We start from the raw sequence: 21,376 nt of genomic DNA, 5'->3' as shown, positions 1-21,376 counted from the left end.
ACCTGCTGCGCCCACCACTAATGATCTCGGACTGGCTACTTTAACCCGGACCACCATAAGACACAACAGGGCACAATCTGAGGCTATAAGGACCCCGTGTAAAATAATCTAACACATGAGGTTTATCTCACGCCTGTCAATCTCCCACCATGCACCCTGTGCGGATTATCTACGCATAACGCCACTGCCACCCACAACAAAGGCACCTGCTTGTCACTCCCTCATGATATCACAGTGCCCTTTACCCACGAAATGCCCCTTGGTACTCACCACCATATTGCTGCCTGAGGCTCAGAGGGGTAGATAGGAGCTATAATTTAGCCCCCGCCAGACTCCATGACTGATCCCGGGGTCCTGGATACACCGTGTAAATCCTGCATCCAGCACTGTGCCCAGGGGTCTTTGTGTCACTCTGCCACCTTCTGCCTGGTATAAGAGGGGCTCTGTCTATGGCTGCTGCCCATAGCATCTATTCCTGACCACCAGACACTCTCAGTATGTCTCTATCCCTGACAGTCTGTCTCATTACATTGTCCCAATTCAGACTGTGGTTAGCTGGATTTGCATGTTATGGAGGGGGGTGGAGCAGGAATTTTCCCCCAGCTTCCTGACAAAAGATGTGTGAGATGCGGCCCTACCTCTGACCACTCTCCCCCCCTCTCAGAGGTTTGGTCTGTCCATGCTCAGCCTTCAGCCACCCTCCTGCCTTAATGTCACACATACCATCACAGCTCTCAGTCGCCCTCCCCCCCCACCTGGAGAATGGGATAATCCATTCAGGTGCAAAGACAATGGTAGAATGTGAGATGGAGACTGGCCAATGGGGGGGAGTCAGGCTCCTGCTAGTCCCTATGTACACAGGGAAGGTGGAAACCCTCATGGAGGAGAGCACTCAGCCATGGTGCAGTTATTGTCAGCGGAAATCATTTATAATACAACAACTATTGTTTTATCTGTGGACACAAAGCAGGAAACAGCTTCACCCAACGTGCCAAATAGGGCTCAGCACTGGCAGAAATAAGCAACAAATATTTGTTCGCAGGAGAGACCATGTTATAATGTATCCGTGTGTGTAATAACACAGAGCAGTGTTATAATGTATCAGTGTGTGTAATAACACAGAGCAGTGTTATGATGTATCATTGTGTGTAATAACACAGAACAATTATACACTGTGTCAGAGCAAAGTTATAATGTATCAGTGTGTAATAACACAGAGCAGTGTTATAATGTATCAGTGTGTAATAACACAGAGCAGTGTTATAATGTATCAGTGTGTAATAACACAGAGCAGTGTTATAATGTATCAGTGTGTGTAATAACACAGAGCAGTGTTATAATGTATCAGTGTGTGTAATAACACAGAGCAGAGTTATAATGTATCAGTGTGTAATAACACAGAGCAGTGTTATAATGTATCAGTGTGTAATAACACAAAACAATGCTACACTGTGTCAGAGCAGTGTTATAATGTATCAGTGTGTGTAATAACACAAAACAATGCTACACTGTGTCAGACCAGTGTTATAGTGTATCATTGTGTGTAATAACACAGAGCAGTGTTATAATGTATCAGTGTGTAAAAACACAAAACAATGCTACACTGTGTCAGAGCAGTGTTATAGTGTATCAGTGTGTGTAATAACACAGAACAATTATACACTGTGTCAGAGCAAAGTTATAATGTATCAGTGTGTGTAATAACACAGAGCAGTGTTATAATGTATCAGTGTGTAATAACACAGAGCAGTGTTATAATGTATTAGTGTGTAATAACACAGAGCAGTGTTATAATGTATCAGTCTGTAATAACACAGAGCAGTGTTATAATGTATCAGTGTGTGTAATAACACAGAGCAGTGTTATAATGTATCAGTGTGTAATAACACAGAGCAGTGTTATAATGTATCAGTGTGTAATAACACAAAACAATGCTACACTGTGTCAGAGCAATGTTATAATGTATCAGTGTGTGTAATAACACAAAACAATGCTACACTGTGTCAGACCAGTGTTATAGTGTATCAGTGTGTGTAATAACACAGAGCAGTGTTATAATGCATCATTGTGTGTAATAACACAGAGCAGTGTTATAATGTATCAGTGTGTAAAAACACAAAACAATGCTACACTGTGTCAGAGTAGTGTTATAGTGTATCAGTGTGTGTAATAACACAGAGCAGTGTTATAGTGTATCAGTGTGTGTAATAACACAGAACAATTATACACTGTGTCAGAGCAAAGTTATAATGTATCAGTGTGTGTAATAACACAGAGCAGTGTTATAATGTATCAGTGTGTAATAACACAGAGCAGTGTTATAATGTATTAGTGTGTAATAACACAGAGCAGTGTTATAATGTATCAGTCTGTAATAACACAGAGCAGTGTTATAATGTATCAGTGTGTGTAATAACACAGAGCAGTGTTATAATGTATCAGTGTGTAATAACACAGAGCAGTGTTATAATGTATCAGTGTGTAATAACACAAAACAATGCTACACTGTGTCAGAGCAGTGTTATAATGTATCAGTGTGTGTGTAATAACACAAAACAATGCTACACTGTGTCAGACCAGTGTTATAGTGTATCAGTGTGTGTAATAACACAGAGCAGTGTTATAATGTATCATTGTGTGTAATAACACAGAGCAGTGTTATAATGTATCAGTGTGTAAAAACACAATACAATGCTACACTGTGTCAGAGTAGTGTTATAGTGTATCAGTGTGTGTAATAACACAGAGCAGTGTTATAATGTATCAGTGTGTAATAACACAAAACAATGATACACTGTGTCAGACCAGTGTTATAGTGTATCAGTGTGTGTAATAACACAGAGCAGTGTTATAATGTATCAGTGTGTAATAACACAGAGCAGTGTTATAATGTATCAGTGTGTGTAATAACACAGAGCAGTATTATAATGTATCAGTGTGTAATAACACAGAGCAGTGTTATAATGTATCAGTGTGTAATAACACAAAACAATGCTACACTGTGTCAGAGCAGTGTTATAATGTATCAGTGTGTGTAATAACACAAAACAATGCTACACTGTGTCAGAACAGTGTTATAGTGTATCAGTGTGTGTAATAACACAGAGCAGTGTTATAATGTATCAGTGTGTAATAACACAGAGCAGTGTTATAATGTATCAGTGTGTAATAACACAGAGCAGTGTTATAATGTATCAGTGTGTAATATCAAAACAATGCTACACTGTGTCAGAGCAGTGTTATAATGTATCAGTGTGTGTAATGACACAGAACAATGCTACACTGTGTCAGAGCAGTGTTATAATGTATCATTGTGTGTAATAACACAGAGCAGTGTTATAATGTATCAGTGTGTAATAACACAAAACAATGCTACACTGTGTCAGAACAGTGTTATAGTGTATCAGTGTGTGTAATAACACAGAGCAGTGTTATAATGTATCAGTGTGTAATAACACAGAGCAGTGTTATAATGTATCAGTGTGTAATATCAAAACAATGCTACACTGTGTCAGAGCAGTGTTATAATGTATCAGTGTGTGTAATGACACAGAACAATGCTACACTGTGTCAGAGCAGTGTTATAATGTATCATTGTGTGTAATAACACAGAGCAGTGTTATAATGTATCAGTGTGTAATAACACAAAACAATGCTACACTGTGTCAGAACAGTGTTATAGTGTATCAGTGTGTGTAATAACACAGAGCAGTGTTATAATGTATCAGTGTGTAATAACACAGAGCAGTGTTATAATGTATCAGTGTGTAATATCAAAACAATGCTACACTGTGTCAGAGCAGTGTTATAATGTATCAGTGTGTGTAATGACACAGAACAATGCTACACTGTGTCAGAGCAGTGTTATAATGTATCAGTGTGTGTAATAACACAGAGCAGTGTTATAATGTATCAGTGTGTAATAACACAGAGCAGTGTTATAATGTATCAGTGTGTGTAATAACACAGAGCAGTGTTATAATGTATCAGTGTGTAATAACACAGAGCAGTGTTATAATGTATCAGTGTGTGTAATAACACAGAGCAGTGTTTTAATGTATCAGTGTGTGTAATAACACAGAGCAGTGTTTTAATGTATCAGTGTGTGTAATAACACAGAGCAGTGTTATAATGTATCAGTGTGTGTAATAACACAGAGCAGTGTTATAATGTATCAGTGTGTGTAATAACACAGAGCAGTGTTATAATGTATCAGTGTGTAATAACACAGAGCAGTGTTATAATGTATCAGTGTGTTTGCCTACTGTATAATAGGACTGTGTTCCCTCTTACTGGTTACATGTGTCTGTGTCTCTGAGGTGAATCTTGATTTCTGCACCGTTCTGCCTATTAAACACTGAGGACTATATTTACTAAACTGCGGGTTTGAAAAAGTGGAGATGTTGCCTATAGCAACCAATCAGAGTCTAGTTATCATTTATTTAGTACCTTCTACAAAATGACAGCTAGAATCTGATTGGTTGCTATAGGCAACATCTCCACTTTTTCAAACCCACAGTTTAGTAAATATACCCCTGAGGGTCTACTTTCCATGTACAAATTGGAAGAATATTTTCTTGATTTTCTTGTTGTCTTTCAACTCACCAGATCAAATGCCTGATTTGTGCTGAAATAATTACCACAAGAGGTGTGGTTACAGAATCTGTTTAATCCCTATTGGGGTATAAATCATTTTTTTAAAAATAACTGCTTCTTTTTACTTTAATAAATATTACAGCATGTGCGGCTGTAGGTATTGAACTGGATTTTATATTTTGAATATAGAGTTGAAATATACTTTATTTTTACAGCACCAGAAAGTAAACTACCACCCACTTTGTACATTTATACGCAGTCATGGTGAATCAGATAGCTGTGATGGTGATGGATACAGAGGTATTGGTGGCAAAATATAGTTTATACCAACTGCCCCTGAAAATTGGCGCATATAGTCCACTCTCTTTGTAGACACATGCAATGCCAAAATGCGCGACTTATCCTTCACTAACACACAGACGTTCAACTCACCATCCAGCACCTTAATTTCACTCGAATATCACATTTGGGGTGTTTCAAATTACAGTAACATATTTTATTCTAATTGCAACACTAAAATTGTCTTTATTAAAAATGCCCCTCACTTTCACGTAATATCGCATTAGGTGTGGTTACAATTATTCTAAAGTAATCAGTATTAACTGTGTTAGAAAATGTGTCTTGCAATCCTTCCATCTGAATAATAAAGATAATCTGTGAAGTGTAAAAAACAAACGTAGTATAAATTTAACAGCAAAAACTGAAAAACAGTGCCCCAAACACGTCCTATTCACATCAGTCACACCGAAGAGGGGGAACGACGGACGGTGCAGGAGGTAGAGATATCTGGCTGCGCAGGTACTTCCTGTGGGAAATACTGTTTTATCCAACAGATCAACTAATCCAGGCCTGTCCAACCTGCGGCCCTCCAGATGTTGTGAAACTACAAGCCCCAGCATGCTTTGCCAGTAGACTACCTGTTGATAGCTGGAAGGGCATGCTGGGACTTGTAGTTTCACAACATCTGGAGGGCCGCAGGTTGGACAGGCCTGAACTAATCAGTCCAATGATTTCTATATTTCATGATCAAATGCGTAAATCGGTCGCAAATGACATTTTGAAAGATTTGTTCAGTTGTAGTTAGTACAGGTGTAATTATACATGTAAATACATTGTAACACATTATAACAATGTAATGACACACAGTGATATCACAATGTACTGAGTAGTATCAATATACACAGATACATTATAACACATACAGTGATATCACAATGTACTGAGTGGTGTTATTAAACAAACAGATACATTATAACACACTTAATAGACACACATAGAAGGGTCATCAGCAGCCAGAATTCTCCACCAATCTGATCGTCCATCACAAAAAACATCAGAAAAGCTCTGTTTAGTCACATAAGAAGTTGCTCACTGTTCGCTGCCATATTTCTGTGAAAGATACCCATCCCAAGTCAATGACTTGGATCAATAAACAGCCGTGAGGGCAGCAATGTTTGTTACAAGTTCATTTCTATACTATCAATCTCGGTTCATAAGGATCATTGATGCACCTCCCCTTTAGTTTATAGAAGGTACATACTGCAACATCCATGTTTAGGTGACTCGTAATTCAAGTTTAAAGATACATGTTTTACAGCTATGTGTGTACCAGGCAGACCGGGGGCTCCCACCAGTTTCCACCCAAAATATTTAACTCGCTTTATGTATATTCCCAAAGTTTAAGACCCTTGTATTACCCAAACGAGGGGAGCAGATGAAGTAGGTTTCTAGAACTGTTTCACCTTATTTGGGACCTAAAAGGAAGTTAGGCCTGGAATCCGGGGCCAGCTCCAGGTCACATGGGTGTTCCGGTCTTTCATGTGAACATTTTGGGAGTTCCTGATACACCTTACCTGAGGCTGAGGTTCCTGGGGACTCTCCTCTGTCACAGGCTTGCATGGAGAGGCGACATCCATCAGAGACCTGGGGGAAGGACACACAGAAAGAGGTCACATATAATAATGCTGACACCACCTCAAACACATGATTGCAAAACACTGCATGTAACGTTATATAATGCACAATATATTGCATACATCGGACGTGCACAACCTTGGGTTCGGGATTGTCAGATCTGCAGTATATTCTGGGCTGATTCAAGTCCGAACGCAACTTGCAATTAAAAAAGTGCGTGGCCCTTGAGTGTAATTTTGCCCGTATACAAACCAGAGGGGATCTCAAGGTGCGTTTCGATTTGAATCCAGGCGTAATAATGAGAAACCCAGGACTTGATTCAGCCGTCACTGCGTCGGGACGCCCTGGGCACCCCTTACTGTAAGTTCTGCCCTTTAAGTTATAGGCACGTAACATACGGCCCACAAACGTACTTACGCCCGCACGTGAATCAGGGCCTCTATTTGTAACCATCTTTTTTAGGGTCCCAAAATTCTGAGGCACTGACACTTGGGGGCCCAGCTAAAGAAAGAGGTTGATTTACCCCTAGTACACAACAATAATGGTATGATACGTATTAGATAGAAGGACGCTGTTGCTCACTCACACAGGTGTCGATTGCTCATGATGAAGACTGCTTTAGTCAAAGTGATGTAACTGTAAAGGATTCGGGAGATTTCCGCAAACACTCTCTCAACATATATATTTTGTGCAAATAGCAAAGAGTTACACAATGGTGTTGAATGGTTTATCCACAATCTCACACTGGTTGCGATATGTTTCGAAATAGTCATGAATATAAAGGAGAGCACTATAGTCCTGCTATGAAGAAGACTTTTCACACGAAAGGGATAATAATACAGATTTTGGGGGAGCCATATCAAACCTTCTTTAAAGAAAAAGTGGAGGTGTTGCCCATAGCAACCAATCAGATTATAGAATGTCCTAGATAAATGATAGGTACAATCTGATTGGTTGCTATGGGCAACACCAACACTTTTTCTTGTTAGAATGTTTGATAAATCTATCCCTTTATAATGTGCTGTTTGTGATGTGACTTCTAAGGAGAGTGACAGATTCATATTGTGTCATCTATGTAATCTGTATAGTCACAGACATTGCAAGCAGCCCAATAATTACAGCATACACAGGAATAGAGACAGTGAGTTACTGCCCACTAATTACACAGTGGCTAATATAGATATATGTATATATATATATATATATATATATATATATTACACACACACAAAGCATTTAGCCACAATAATAAAACCCCCTCCCTAATACTATGTAGCCCCCTCCCCCCTGTGCATTCAAACCAGCTCTGACCCGTCGGGACATGGACTCCACAAGACCTGTGAAGGTGTCCTGTGGTATCTGGCACCAAGACGTTAGCAGCAGATCCTCTGTAAGATGTGAGCTGGGGCCTCCATGGCTCTGAATACTTTTTCCAGCACATCCCACAGATGATCGATCAGAGATTTGGGGAATTTAGAGGCCAAGTCATCACCTTGATCTCTTTGTCATGTTCCTCAAACCATTCCTGAACAATTCCTGCAGTGTGACAGGGCGCATTATCCTACTGAAAGAGGCCACTGCCATCAGGGAGTACCGCTGCCATGAAGGGGTGTACTTGGTCTGTACAATGTTTAGGTAGGTGGTACGTGTCACAGTAACATCCACATGAATGCCAGGACCAAGATTTCCCAGCAGAACATTGCCCAGAGCATCACACTGCCTCCGCCGGCTTGTCTTCTTCCCATAGTGCATCCTGGTGCCATCTCTTCCCCAGGTAAACGGTGCACACGCACCCGGCCGTCCACATGATGTAAAAGAAAACATGATTTATCAGACCAGGCCACCTTCTTCTGTGGGATTGGACCAGACACTAGCCTTTGCTCCCCACACACATCAATGAGCCTTGGGCGCCCATGACCCTGTTGCCGGGTCACCGGTTCTTCTTCCTTGGACCACCTTTGGTAGGTACTAACCGCTGCATACCGGGAACACCACAAGACCGGACGTTTTGGAGATGCTCTGACCCAGTCCTCTAGCCAATTACACTTTCCCATTATTCCTGCTTCCAACACATCAACCTCAAGAACTGAATGTGCACTTGCTGCCTAATTTATCCCACCCCTTGACTAGTGCCATTGTAACCAACCAGATAATCAATGTTATTCACTTCACTTGTCAGTGGATTAATGTTGTGGCTGATCAGTGCATAGATATAGATATATAGATATATGGATATATGGAGATATATATATATATATATACAGTATATATACAACCATACACACACACACTGGATGAGATCATGACTGCAGTGGGGAGGTGCACTAAAGTATGAAACATTCTCATAAAAGTTTTATAAGTGCATTGTCTTCATCACTGTGCTGTCCTTTTAGGTATATTAATATTTAATGGATGTAAGGTGATCTGGTTTTGCCCACACAGAACGCCTGACTCATAACACACATCCTGCCGCAGTTTCCCTCAGTCTTGTAGTAAGATAGACTCCTAGCAGCAGAAGTGATAGTCACAGATCTCATGCTATATCCTACATGCTCAGGGCAGCCCAACGAGGGGGGGTCAGGGGGTCTCGTGACCTCAGGGGGATCGTGGTTTGCAAAAGGAAAAACATAATAAAATTATAATTTATTAATTAGCATATTTTAACCTCATCTCTCCAGCAGAGCTGGGCCCAGGATTGGGGGTGGTCAGGGGGCTTATAATTCTTATGGGCGGCCCCGTCCTCACTCACCGTTAGCTGGGTCATTGTATAACTGGTTTTAGTATTATTTTCTTAAAGGGCCATTAACCTTGAAACAAACTGGCCTATATAAAAGATCTACTGATGAACATCACAGATATACATGTAAAAGTTTCCATGCCTTGACAGAACGTGAAGTGTTTGATCATATATTTACATTTGGTACGCAGCTAAGAGAAGCTGACTGCAGTGTTCTTCAATGGGATTGTAGACAGGAAGTCTGCTGTGCCTAGATTTTCACCCCCCACAATTACAAACTTATGTCAAATGTTGTCTGTTCTGATAAAATGATGTAAATTTTATATATATATCTATCTGATAGCTATTAGTAGCTGTTTTATGTAAACCTGTGCTATGGGTTTTGTGCTCAGTTAAACAAGATATTGTCCATAAAATAGAGTTGGCATGGTGGCACAGTAGTAAGCATTGTTACTTGACAACGCAGCATAAAGGGAGAGACTAAAACACTTCTCAATATCATCAAATATTGTATTTTTCAATTTTTGGAGATATGCTTGTGAATTCATTCTGTTATTCACAATGCCAAGGAATTGCAGATAATTTATAATCAATAATTAGAGATGGAATAAAACAACTTTATTTTATATGGAGGCAAATTTCACTTACAATATGTAAATGAAATGATCTTTATTTTTTCGGTGAAAAAGAGCATAAAAAGTTATCTGATGCCTACGGTATATATTTTGGATGCCTCTGGTATATACTTAGGTACCTTCCAGAGTTTTGAATGTAACATCACTAGTCAATTTCTATTCACTATTTCAATATGGTGAATCCTTCCCTTAAATACCCTTTACCCCTTTTGGGCTGTACAATTGCCCCATGTTCATGGAAAGGTGGTCATCGGGAATGTTTCAATTAAAGTTAAGTCTGCCAGGACCCTCTCTCCTTCCAATAGGCGAACTATGTCTTCCCCGTTATTATGTGTATAAGAAATTATGTGTATGCGTTTCTAGGGAAGAACGATCCTGGATCTGAGTTTAGCCTGCTCTAGGGTCCGTCATGGAGACGGGCCTCCAATCATGTAGCACGGTCCTGAAGGATGGGAGCCAGATGCTAGATGGAGATTCATTGCTGAAGATAACACAGATTAAAGATAAGGTTGGCTACGAGCTACAGCCCCTGCTGGACTGTGAAGTTAGGCAGCCCCAAAGAAAGACAGCATAGACCAGCGCTCCTCTTCCTTCTCCTTCATTCCCTGTGGGACTAGCGGGTGGTTGCGCCCACAAAAAGCGGGGTGACACTGAACACGTGAGTGAATCTGGAATGAATACCCCAGGGATTGGCTAAACAGTCCAGTACCTGTATTATATTGTCCCCCTGTGTGTTATTTTACAATGTTATAGTGTGATTGTTAATAATTTGTTTAACAGTGCTATTGTGTTGTATCTTCAGAGTTGTATTCAGTGGGTGAAGTGGAAATTGGAAATGTAAAAGTGTCAGTATGAAAAATGTAATTGGAATGCAAGTAACTGGAGTGTGATAGTGTTACAATGTAGCTGTAGGAGAAGTGGTTGTATGACATACACCGTATACCCCCCACTTCCACCACTGTGTATATATATATATAATGTAAGTGGCTGTAATGTGATAGTGTTACAGTGAAGGCAGTAGAACAAGTAGCGGTATGACATACCACTGTATACACATAGATTTCTGTGCGTCTGTATGACCCACAGACTCTGTAACCAGCATGCAATTGGAGACTATAGATATCTGCACATTACTAGCATGCAAATACTTTCCTGCACTCATGTGCACAATGCAAGCACAACACAATCCAGAAAGGACTCGTTTGGGTGAAAGGATGAGGAAGGAAACATTAAAAAAAAAAAAAAAAATATTAAACCTTTCCCTTTGAAATGGAAGTTGATCTTAAAAACTTATTATAGCTGCATATAAGTCCAATAACATTTGCAATTAGTTCTAATTAGTTCTGATTAGAAATCCCCTGCTCTTTTGCAGTTGTTCCCTGCTACTTCGCTACACTGTCCTCTGGTTGTCAGAGACGTGCTGTTGTCTGGCCCCTCCCCTTCTGACTCTCTATGACTGCAGACTAAAGCTTTGCCATATCACTAACGTACTGCATAGCTGCTGTGTCTAATGAACACTGTTTCAATGAATACTTCCTGGCGAGCTTTCCCAAAGGCAAACATTCCAAAACAAACAGCAGAGGCAGATTGTTGCTGGCCCCGAGTATCAGAACAACAATAAGTATATAAAGACAGAAGGATTAAAGCAAGAGAAATGTTTAAATTTACAGATTATGCTGGTGCTATATAAATAAATGTTAATAATATTATATATAGACATGTATAAGTGACTGTTCCCTTTATAGAGCCCATGTAACTTCCTGTATATCGCAGACTTCTCCTTTTGCGACCATCACGGGCTGCGAGGGATTGACGCTAACCCTGTAACATCTCTTCCATAGGTAGTCATCGATCACGATTATATTATAGCGCCCCAGACAGGGTTACCGAGGCGGACGACATTTAATACGTTGGACACACACTTCATTTATATTATGCCCACATTGATGAAAACTGGTGCAAGGGAAAACAGTGGCATTGCCCACAGAAACCAATCGGAGGCTCGCTTTCCTTTGTGCGCTGCAAAAACCTGTTGCTATTGGTTACGCCACTTTTTATCTTTGCGCCTGTTTTCCTAAATGTCCCCCAGTCTGTTTTTATTCATTCTGCACTCTGTAAAGAAGTCAATCGCTTTATATACCCCATATACAAAGTTTTAAAATGTACCATTAGAGAAGTAAGAGAATTGCTAGCTGCTCGTACAAGCGTGAGATTCTGTTACATTATTTAGTTACTTTTATTTATATATCGAGAGTAAATTCTGTAGCACTTTACAACATAGCTGCCTGCTCTCCCGGGAATGTCGGTAAGACTCCCGATTTTCTAGGGGTCTGGAGAGCAGAACAACCTCCAGGTTAAGTGGTGGGGGCGGGGCTTAGACGAGATTCTTGCACCCTCCACTCTAATAGGCCAGAAATTGTGATGTAAGTATAGGGGCGGGGCCAAATGACGCGACTCCCATTACAACCTATGGGACAATGGGAGTTTGATACTTCAGATAAATGTCACATATTGCAGATTGGTCCAGCCAGATTGCATTGGGAAAAGTGCTTAATGGGCTCTATCGGGCCCGGACAACCTGTGGCTCTCCAGTTGATGTGCAACTACAAGTACCAGCATACTCTGCCAGCTATTGGTTGGTTATCTCCTGGCAGAGCATGCTGGTACTTGTAATTTCACTCACATCACCTGAAGAGAACAGGTGGGCGAGTACTGGGCTCTATGACCCAGTCACACAGCAATGTCGGTTTGGGGCCAGTAAGTTGGCCGAGTATAGAGAATGAATAAACACAAGCTTGACTGAAGTAGAGGGGCGATGAGTGGCTGAGGGGGCGGTTCAGGAATTTTATAAGCTTGCCTGGAGAGGTGAGGATTAATGACTTAATCTGGATGACTTGATCTGATGACAGAAGCATTGATTGTGTTTCAAAGTCGAATGATCCCTGCCTTGAGAAGACACGACGGCACAGTGAGAGTCCACTCACTTGGAGTATGAGTGACAGTGACCAGACCTCCAGCAGTGGAAAGCATCCTGGAGATCACTCAGGTAAGCGATCACTCGTAAGGAATTGAATATATTATTTGTTATTGTTTTATGTAGCCCCTTTTACACTGGTGTGATGGGATAGATGCTTCTCACATAGACACCTACATCTTACGCTGGTTCCTCCGGGCCTAGCTCCATCCTCTATTCCCCTTTGTGAGGTTTATAGTGTGAAACAGACCCTGCACACGTCTGCTAATAACCAGTTAGTAGTTGGGATGACACAGGTGTCGTAGTGCAGTACAAAACACAGATGTTAGACGAATGGGCACCAGACCGTCTCTTGATGAAAATATGCTCCTTTAGTAACTAATCCAGCATTGAAGGAAATAATCACAGGTTGACCTCAGAGCTGACACTTGTCTAGGGGATTGTCACTGTCTCTCCTGCACCAGTTTATGTTCAGGCCACTTAATTCACAGGTACCTGGGCTCTTGTCATTGTATTCCAGTAGCCATTATGTACTCTGTCGGCAAGTCAACCCAACAGTGTAGGACTTGGCCCAATATCGCTCCCACCATGTCCGTTAGTACTCTCATCTCCACTCTCCTGTGCCCATCGCTCTCGGATCTCAGGCTAGCCTGTCTCTCGGAGACAGCGCACTACCCCTAGAGTCTCATGTAGGTCTGTGTCCTCTCTCGGCTCGACTACCAGCAAGGTCACAGCTCTCTCATAAGGTTCGAGCTGGATAGTGATGCTCGACTCTCATCTCTGACATGAGCACTCGAGAGGGTTAGGGTAATCCAGGCCCCTCAGTGCCCACTGGTCCCTAGACAAGAGCCTGTGATGTCTAATTGATGATCCAGTTATGGTTAAATCCCTTCATCCCATCACACTCCCATAGGCAAACCAAGCAGGGGTTTCCTAGTGCCTAGAAACCCCTCCAAGCCTGGGGCACTGTATAATTGAGGTGGCTGGACCCTGCCCCCGCTTCACACGGCTCTGCTTGAAAAGAGAGAGCTGTGTGCACCTAACAGTAGTGCACGCAGCATTGCCCATGTATATTATGGGGATAGGAAGAGTTGGAGAGCAGCCAAGCACTGTCTAAAATTATAGCCACACCCCCATGCATGCTGGTCATGCCCACTGGCAGTGTAGTGTGGAAACCCCACCTCTACAAATCCTGCGCTTGCCTCTGACTCTGGGTGGCCCTAATTCAGCCACACACAGGGGCCCGTCCACCAAACAGTAGATGGTCGATAAAGTGTTGAATATGATTTATCTTTATTTTATTACTCAGAAAACCCCCCCACCATCAGCCCAGATCCATGGCACTAGGTTTGATATTAAAAACTCCCTTTTACACAAGAAAGACCAATGTGTATATTTTATTTCTGCTGTTCAAAGTAATGTGCATGTTATAAGATCGCTGTTTCAATTGAGTGACCTCCCCCCCCCCCCCCCTGCGTGGGGGTTTACCCCCCCTCTCTTCCCTTTGTATGTTCCTTCAATTGTACTTGTCCCCCTTTCTTTTTTCTGTATCCCATTTAATTTTGAAAAAACTCAATAAAAATCTATTGAAGTAAAAAAAACAAAAAACTCCCTTTTACCATGTTTATACCAGTTTATGATTGTGTTTTCTCTTTACTGCGACATACATGACATTATGAGCCATTGAGGGGGTAGATTGCCAGTTTTGCAGCGATCTGTGGGTTTACGGTCACAATAAACAAAATAAGGAAATGCTGGGATTTTCCGAATTCTTATGTCAAACATATCACGTGTGGTCAGCGTTTCATTCACTCAGTGATGTTACTGTCAATACAAACTAAAAAAAGGGAAATTAAAGTAAGAATTAGGAAATGCCCAGCGGTGCTGTAAGAGCGTCTCCTTCCTAAGTACTATTATTAATGCTATGGCTTTAGACCTGTAGTGGTTTTCAGCACAGTGTTAAACTGAAAGGTGAAACACACACAGGAACTAAAGCCACTATCTGTAAACGAACGAGGAACCGTGTATATCTCTAAACAAATACACGTACAGAATATATACTTACCGTAGCGTCCATGCCTCTTCTGAAAAGAGGGCGATACTGCCCCACATTAAGGACATCTTCTGATTTTGTAAAATGTTGAGAGGTATGTATACGTAAGGCAGGGTATGGAATAAACATATTCTTTAAATATGTCCTCTAACATCTATCACAGGAATCTACTATGGCACTAATGCCGCGCACCGTAAAGTGTCTTGGTGCAAAGTTGCGCTAGTTTTGCACTTGCTGTCACGTGCGTTGGAGAGATGGATCAGGGCGTCAGTGTGTAAGTGCAGTATGTACATCAGGGTTGTCCAACCCGCGGCCCAGCACGCCTGTAAATGTGGCCCAGCAGGAGTTTTGGTTGTGGCAAGGGGGCAGCGCTGTTAATGAAAAAAAAAATCCTGCCCAAAAAAAAAAGAAAATACTTACCTTGCGGTCACATCAGCTGGCGCTCCGGCTCCCTCCCTGGTCTCCTCCACCGTGCGGCGCTCTCAGTGAATGTCGGGGGTGACGTCATCACACCCGACATCCATTGCGTAGCGCAGCACAGTGGAGTCACCCGCGCGAACTATCAGCAGCAGTGAAAGATTATCCAGTATCTTATTGTTGTTACTCTGAATTTGGACTTTCTGCACCATGCAATTATGTACTAGCTGTGTTCTCTGTATGTATCTAATATAAATATTAAGAGATGATTGTATTTTTAATATTTTAAACCATTTTAAATGTGCAGTGCTGAGTAGGGTGAAAATATCACCCACTGTTACCCTCATCGGAGGCTGCTCCATGAGCCATTTTTCCCGCCACCCTATCTTTAAATCTCTGTAGATCTCTATTAGTCCTCCTGATGCATCCTATATCGGTGACCATTTCAAACTGGTCAATAAAAAAATGATTCATGGGTGCAGAAAGAGAGGAAAAAAAAGTTTTTGGCATTTAATTCCCCAAACCCCACTAAGGGGCAGATGCAGGTAAGTTACATTGCATCTGGTAATGGGACTACTGCTTTAATCATGATTCTGCAACAGGTTTCCTAACTCTTACTAACTTCATTTCCAAGTAAGTTTAATATGTTAACTATGTTTTCTATGTTTTTTTGGATGATCAGCTATCGTTAGTGTATTTTATGTGCGGCCCAAACCAACTCGTCGTCTTCCAATGTGGCCCAGGGAAGCTAAAAGGTTGGACACCCCTGATGTACATGCTGACACAAGTCAAGTACGCATTTTATTTTGACATATCCCAATCTTGTTCCTCTGCAGAGGTGGCGTTTTCTGATACAACTGCTCGCTGTACAACCAAAAGTTAACCGTTTCACTGCTAGACCTTGCAGCTGGGTAGAACTCTCAGACAGAAGCTGGGGTTTTAAAACTTGTAGCACATTCCTAAGTGCAAGTAAGTCCCATCCTGCCCCCGCAGCCAGGTTAGTCTGCTGACCTCAGAGCATCGCTTGGTTCACTATGTAACTGAGTAAAGGTCATATTGTCCAGACCAGCAGCTCTGTGATCAGTCACTTATAAACAAGACCTGAAACCCACAGATCACAACACGCAGAGGATGCAACAGGCAGATGAGATGGAACCACATGACACGATGAATCTATAAGGGGCAAACTGAGAACACATCTAACAGAAATAAATATACACTTGTTACATACATGTCATGTGGGCAGCACGGTTGCTCAGTGGTTAGCACTTCTGCCTCACAGCACTGGGGTCATGAGTTTAATTCCCGACCATGGCCTTATCTGTGTGGAGTTTGTATGTTCTCCCCGTGTTTGCATGGGTTTCCTCCGGGTGCTCCGGTTTCCTCCCACACTCCAAAAACATACTGGTAGGTTCATTGGCTACTGACAAAATTAACCCAAGTCTGTGTGTATGCGTTTCACTAAACTCCATTGAGGCAGGGACTGAGATGAACGACAAAAATTCTCTGTGCAGCTCTACGGAATTGGTGGTGATATATTTTATTTATATATATATATATATATATATATATATATATATATATATATATATTTATATATATATATATATATACATATACATACACATACATACACATACATACTCACCACAAATCTCATCCATCAAAGCACTTCAAATAGACACTAATCATCCAACCAGTCGCCACGTATTGACCCTAATCATCTCCCCAATTGCCACGTATAGATTCTAATCATCTATCCGATCATCACATACATCCTAATCATCTATCAAAACCTATCTAGAAGGCAGATGACTATTAGAACTATATAGCCTCTTCTGATTGGCTGATTGCTTATTGACCTCGCCAGCTGATGGTACTTCTCCCTTCGCGGTGCAGCTCTATTTCCATTTGGACGACAGCCGCAGTAAACGTGGGGGGGGGAGGGGGAATGTTTGTATTTCATTACATTTTATAAGGAAAATGCGACTTTTGCATTTATTATGATCTCTCAAGACAATATTCTCTATAATATTATAATGTGCACAAACAGAGTAATGATACTTTTACATTTACTACTGACCCTCAGGCCTCAGGTAACACACCTAACTAACAGAAGTGGACAGCGCTACCTGTTTATTTTATCTTCTACTAGCTGAAGGACCCGGCGTTGCCCGGGATTAAATCTTAAAGTTATTAATACGTTTTTATGTAACAGTCAACCTTTTAAAAAATAATTAGCAACTCATCCAACACACCCATGAAATGGCTTGCCAGTGTCCTTTATTTTTTAGATTAAAGGTCATCCAAATCTGCCCAACGTACACCCGGGACCTCAACCCCCTAGTATGTCTTCTGGTGGGCCCCAATGTTACCAGTCTGTGAAGTTACACCCAAATCCATCCAGTGTAAGGTTCAGAACAGGCTCCCCAGGTCAAAGTTCTGCCCAGTGTACAACAACGGGAGGTCCTCACGGGACCCCAACCCCCCCCCCCTCCAAAACCTGGCCTGAAACAAACTGGACCACCTCACGTTGGTTTCATCCCAATCGGTGCAGGGGTGTCCGAATGCATAACCAGACAAACAGTCCAATGATTTTTATATTCAAGATTAAAACCTGAACGCACTCTATCCTCCCCTCTCTGTTTATATAGGGCCTGCCACGGGACGAATCACGAGAGCACTACAAGGAAACGAGCAGCAGGGAACATGAGTCCTTATCAGCAACAGGAGAAGTGAGCGTAGTATCAGATTAAAACCTGTTTGTCATTTCCATTCATCTAACTTGCATTAGAGCAAACAAAGATTTTTATTTCCAATTGGACAACTTATGTAGACATTATATGATATAATTATAATATTTGTTATGTCACATTTCCTCCATATATGCTTATTTTCTGCACTACAGTGGAGTGGTTACATTAAATTTGAGTTCTACAAACCATTGTCAGCTGATTACATTGTATATGATGTTTCCTCTGCAAGTTACTGCACTCACAACAATTTCTCTGACTTGAATAACTTCAGAGAATCTTGGTTTCAGCACTGAATTTTTTGGGATATCTACACACAGCTGATGTACACCTGGCGCAAATACTACTGTTCAAAACAACACACACATATGTATACTTTATCTGGGTGTATTCCAAACGCAAATACATCCACCCTGATTCCTATAAACTAATCATATCTAGCAAATCTCATTTAGGAAATTACCATATATAGATTCGAATTTCCTCTATTAATACACATTTAGGCACTAATCATCTAACAACAAAACACAACTGCAACCATCATCTATCCACCTACGGACCCAACGAGAGGCATCGGTCTCACAACTGAGAAGCAGCTGGAGTAGTAAATTACAGACTCACCTCAGACGGGGCGCAGTCCTGTATTCGGCTAGTCAGGTGTTCCCGAGTGTTTGTATAAAGTGTCACTGCAAACGTGGAAGTCAGACACAGTGACTCTCTCTCCACTGAGTAGAGGAAGCCCGTAGAACAGTTTAAAGGGGAAGCACCTAATTAACCCTTCTCCTGCCATGAACAACGCTTTAAAAACTTGTTACTGATTATCAAAGAGAGTCCCACAGCAGCCACGAAAAGATGCAGGAGCCCTTTACTCACCTTTCAGCAAAACACCTCTTCTAAACACGAACCATCTTCATGTATAGATCACGTATGACCGGCAGCATGATCTCAGGGACAAGAGCTTAAAGTATGTGGTTTGAGTGGCACAGTTTGATCATAAAGTGGAAGCGTCACCTACACAAAACGGGCAGATTCGCCTCGATGTTCGGATGCACCTATTGCTGTATATTAACATCATCATTTATTTATATGGCTACAGCAAATTCCGTAGCGCTTTACAATTGGGAGCAAACATTAATAAGACAATACTGGGTAATACATACAGACAGAGAGGTAAGAGAACCCTGCTCACAAGCTTACAATCTATAGCACAATGGGAGTTAGAAACACAAGGGCATGTGCTATATCATATTGCACAATGGACCAGCTAGAATGCAAAGGTAGATAATGGTAAGAAATCTCCGCTCATTTTTAGGTGCTTCTCTATGGGGCGCGAGGAAAAATTAGTGGAGATATCTGTAAAAACTCTGACGCGACACGTCCCCGCAGAGTGTCTCCGGAGCCACATGGCGTCACCTCGCACCAAACTGAATCTGCCCCAAATAGCAGGAAGCCATGCAAGCAACATTCACAACAATGCAGAATATCCATTCGCTGGGGAGCTAGGGTTGTCTCGTCAGAATTGATGAGCCGAAAATCAGAGCCGTAATTTAAAATTTTAGCACCTTTGGGGAGATGATAAACTGCTGCCCCCCCCCCCCAAGCATTCAATTTGAACCAAATGAACCTAAAATATTAATAAACTGCGTCCCCATTCAGCATCGCTCCCTGGGCGGCCACCCCTCTCTCACAGCCCTAGTTACGGCCCTGCCAAATATTACTTAAGACCACAAAAAAAAAAAAGGTTGTGGGTGACTGGTACATTTTTAGGACAACATAGCCTAACTTACAGTATATCATCATCATCATCACTAATTTCGCAGCGCTGTACAGAGAACTCAATCACATCTCTTCATATTTACATATATTAAGAGCTGCCATATTGTTTGATTTGATCTTGCCCCAGTAAACATCGGCTCCAAAGGAATAGCACCTCTGGGGTTAAATGTATCAAGCTGCGAGATTCCGGCAGGTTTGAAAAGTGGCGATGTTGCCTATAGCAACCAATCAGATTCTAGTTATCATTTATTTAGTACATTCTACAAAATGACAGGTAGAATGTGATTGGTTGCCATAGGCAACATCTCCACTTTGCAAACCTGCCGGAAATTAGGAGCTTGATACATTTAATGTACAATGTGAGGAGCGATGTTTGTATAGTACATAACACAAGAAAGCTCCTTACCTACCCTAGGAGATGCTGGCTGCTGTTACAAGGAGATCCACAGAGCACGTATTTTAGGAGCGATACCATATTCAAATTATAACTTTGCAAACTTTCACCTAAATGGTGGTATTCTCTAAGCCGGCACTGACCACCGGTCTCCACTTTGAGACAGTCAAACAACTGGTCTCACTGGTTAAACATACTGACATTCCAACCTTCACTTTGGCCCCAGCCACCTAGGGTCACTCTTAAAGTACAACCCAAAAACCTGCAAAACTCCATGTTGGTAATAAGCCCTGACAATTTTATTACACACGGGACGATTCAGCCGTCTTTCCACCACCCTCTCCGCATGCTTGACAATGATCCTAAAGAATTCCATATGGTAATTGCTCGTCCTTGGGACAATTGCTCGATATAGTCTGTGATGTCGCAGAGCGTGGGCACCTTTAGGATTACATGCCAAAGAATGAGTCTATAGAACTGTGTGCAAATCACTGACTGCGAGTTTCTGGCAGGATGTAATATTGAGATATAAAATCATGCTAATTACTCGAATGTCTGAGTGATTATGTGTCATCTGCACGTTACCCAGTTTGCAACACTGCCCACGGTTGGCACGTGATCATTTATTCTCAGAGATGTGACAATCTGTTACATGGGATTACTTAATATTTATGATCTGTTCAGCTACTTCCTAATGTTTGCAGGTGCTCTCTTACAGACTGACATAAGAGCCTTTAGGTACAAGGACAGGTGAAGGCAGATTAACTAAAATTCTGCAAAAATGCAATTTCCCATAGCAACAAATATATCAGCTTTCACAGGTCGAGTGCAAGTTAATCTATTGAAAGTAAATCTAAACTAGTAGCAACCCAAATTCTTCCTTGCGCTCCAAGAACTTACACCGCTACCCCCCCCTTTCTTCCACAAAATACTACACGTCTCTGGTTCATCTCGTTGCCTTGAGACACCAGGTGAGATCCCAGGGACATGAAAGGTTGAAATAAAATTGAATTCTTTCTGATTGTGGCTGAGCCATGGATGCATCTGCAGCAGAGTGTTGCTCCACACTCAGAAGATACATCATCAGGAAGTAGGTTTGTGGTCAGCCCAGATAAGTGGCTATTTAA

At 41.6% G+C, this 21,376-nt stretch overlaps 1 protein-coding gene across 5 annotated transcripts in view; it reads right to left on the bottom strand.

Moving 5' to 3' along the window:
• The window catches only part of ARHGAP33 (Rho GTPase activating protein 33), a 57,921-nt gene extending 39,127 nt beyond the window's left edge, over positions 1–18,794 (bottom strand). For 4 of the 5 annotated variants that reach the window (XM_075190504.1, XM_075190505.1, XM_075190507.1 and 1 more), the window contains exons 1-2: positions 18,701–18,794; positions 6,450–6,519 (exon numbers count right to left, since the gene is read on the bottom strand). In XM_075190504.1, the coding sequence (XP_075046605.1) occupies positions 6,450–6,512 (63 nt within the window). In that variant the 5' untranslated portion in view covers positions 6,513–6,519; positions 18,701–18,794. Of the gene's footprint in view, positions 1–270; positions 729–6,449; positions 6,520–18,700 lie in introns of those variants that run through there. The other variant, XM_075190506.1, reaches the window with a different exon arrangement.
• Positions 18,795–21,376: the final 2,582 nt, after the last annotated feature.

This window comes from Mixophyes fleayi, chromosome 11, assembly GCF_038048845.1.
Source record: "Mixophyes fleayi isolate aMixFle1 chromosome 11, aMixFle1.hap1, whole genome shotgun sequence".
Classification (NCBI taxonomy): Eukaryota; Metazoa; Chordata; class Amphibia; order Anura; family Limnodynastidae; genus Mixophyes; species Mixophyes fleayi.
Note: the sequence above shows the minus strand (reverse complement) of the source record. Positions and strands in the feature narration are given on the sequence as shown.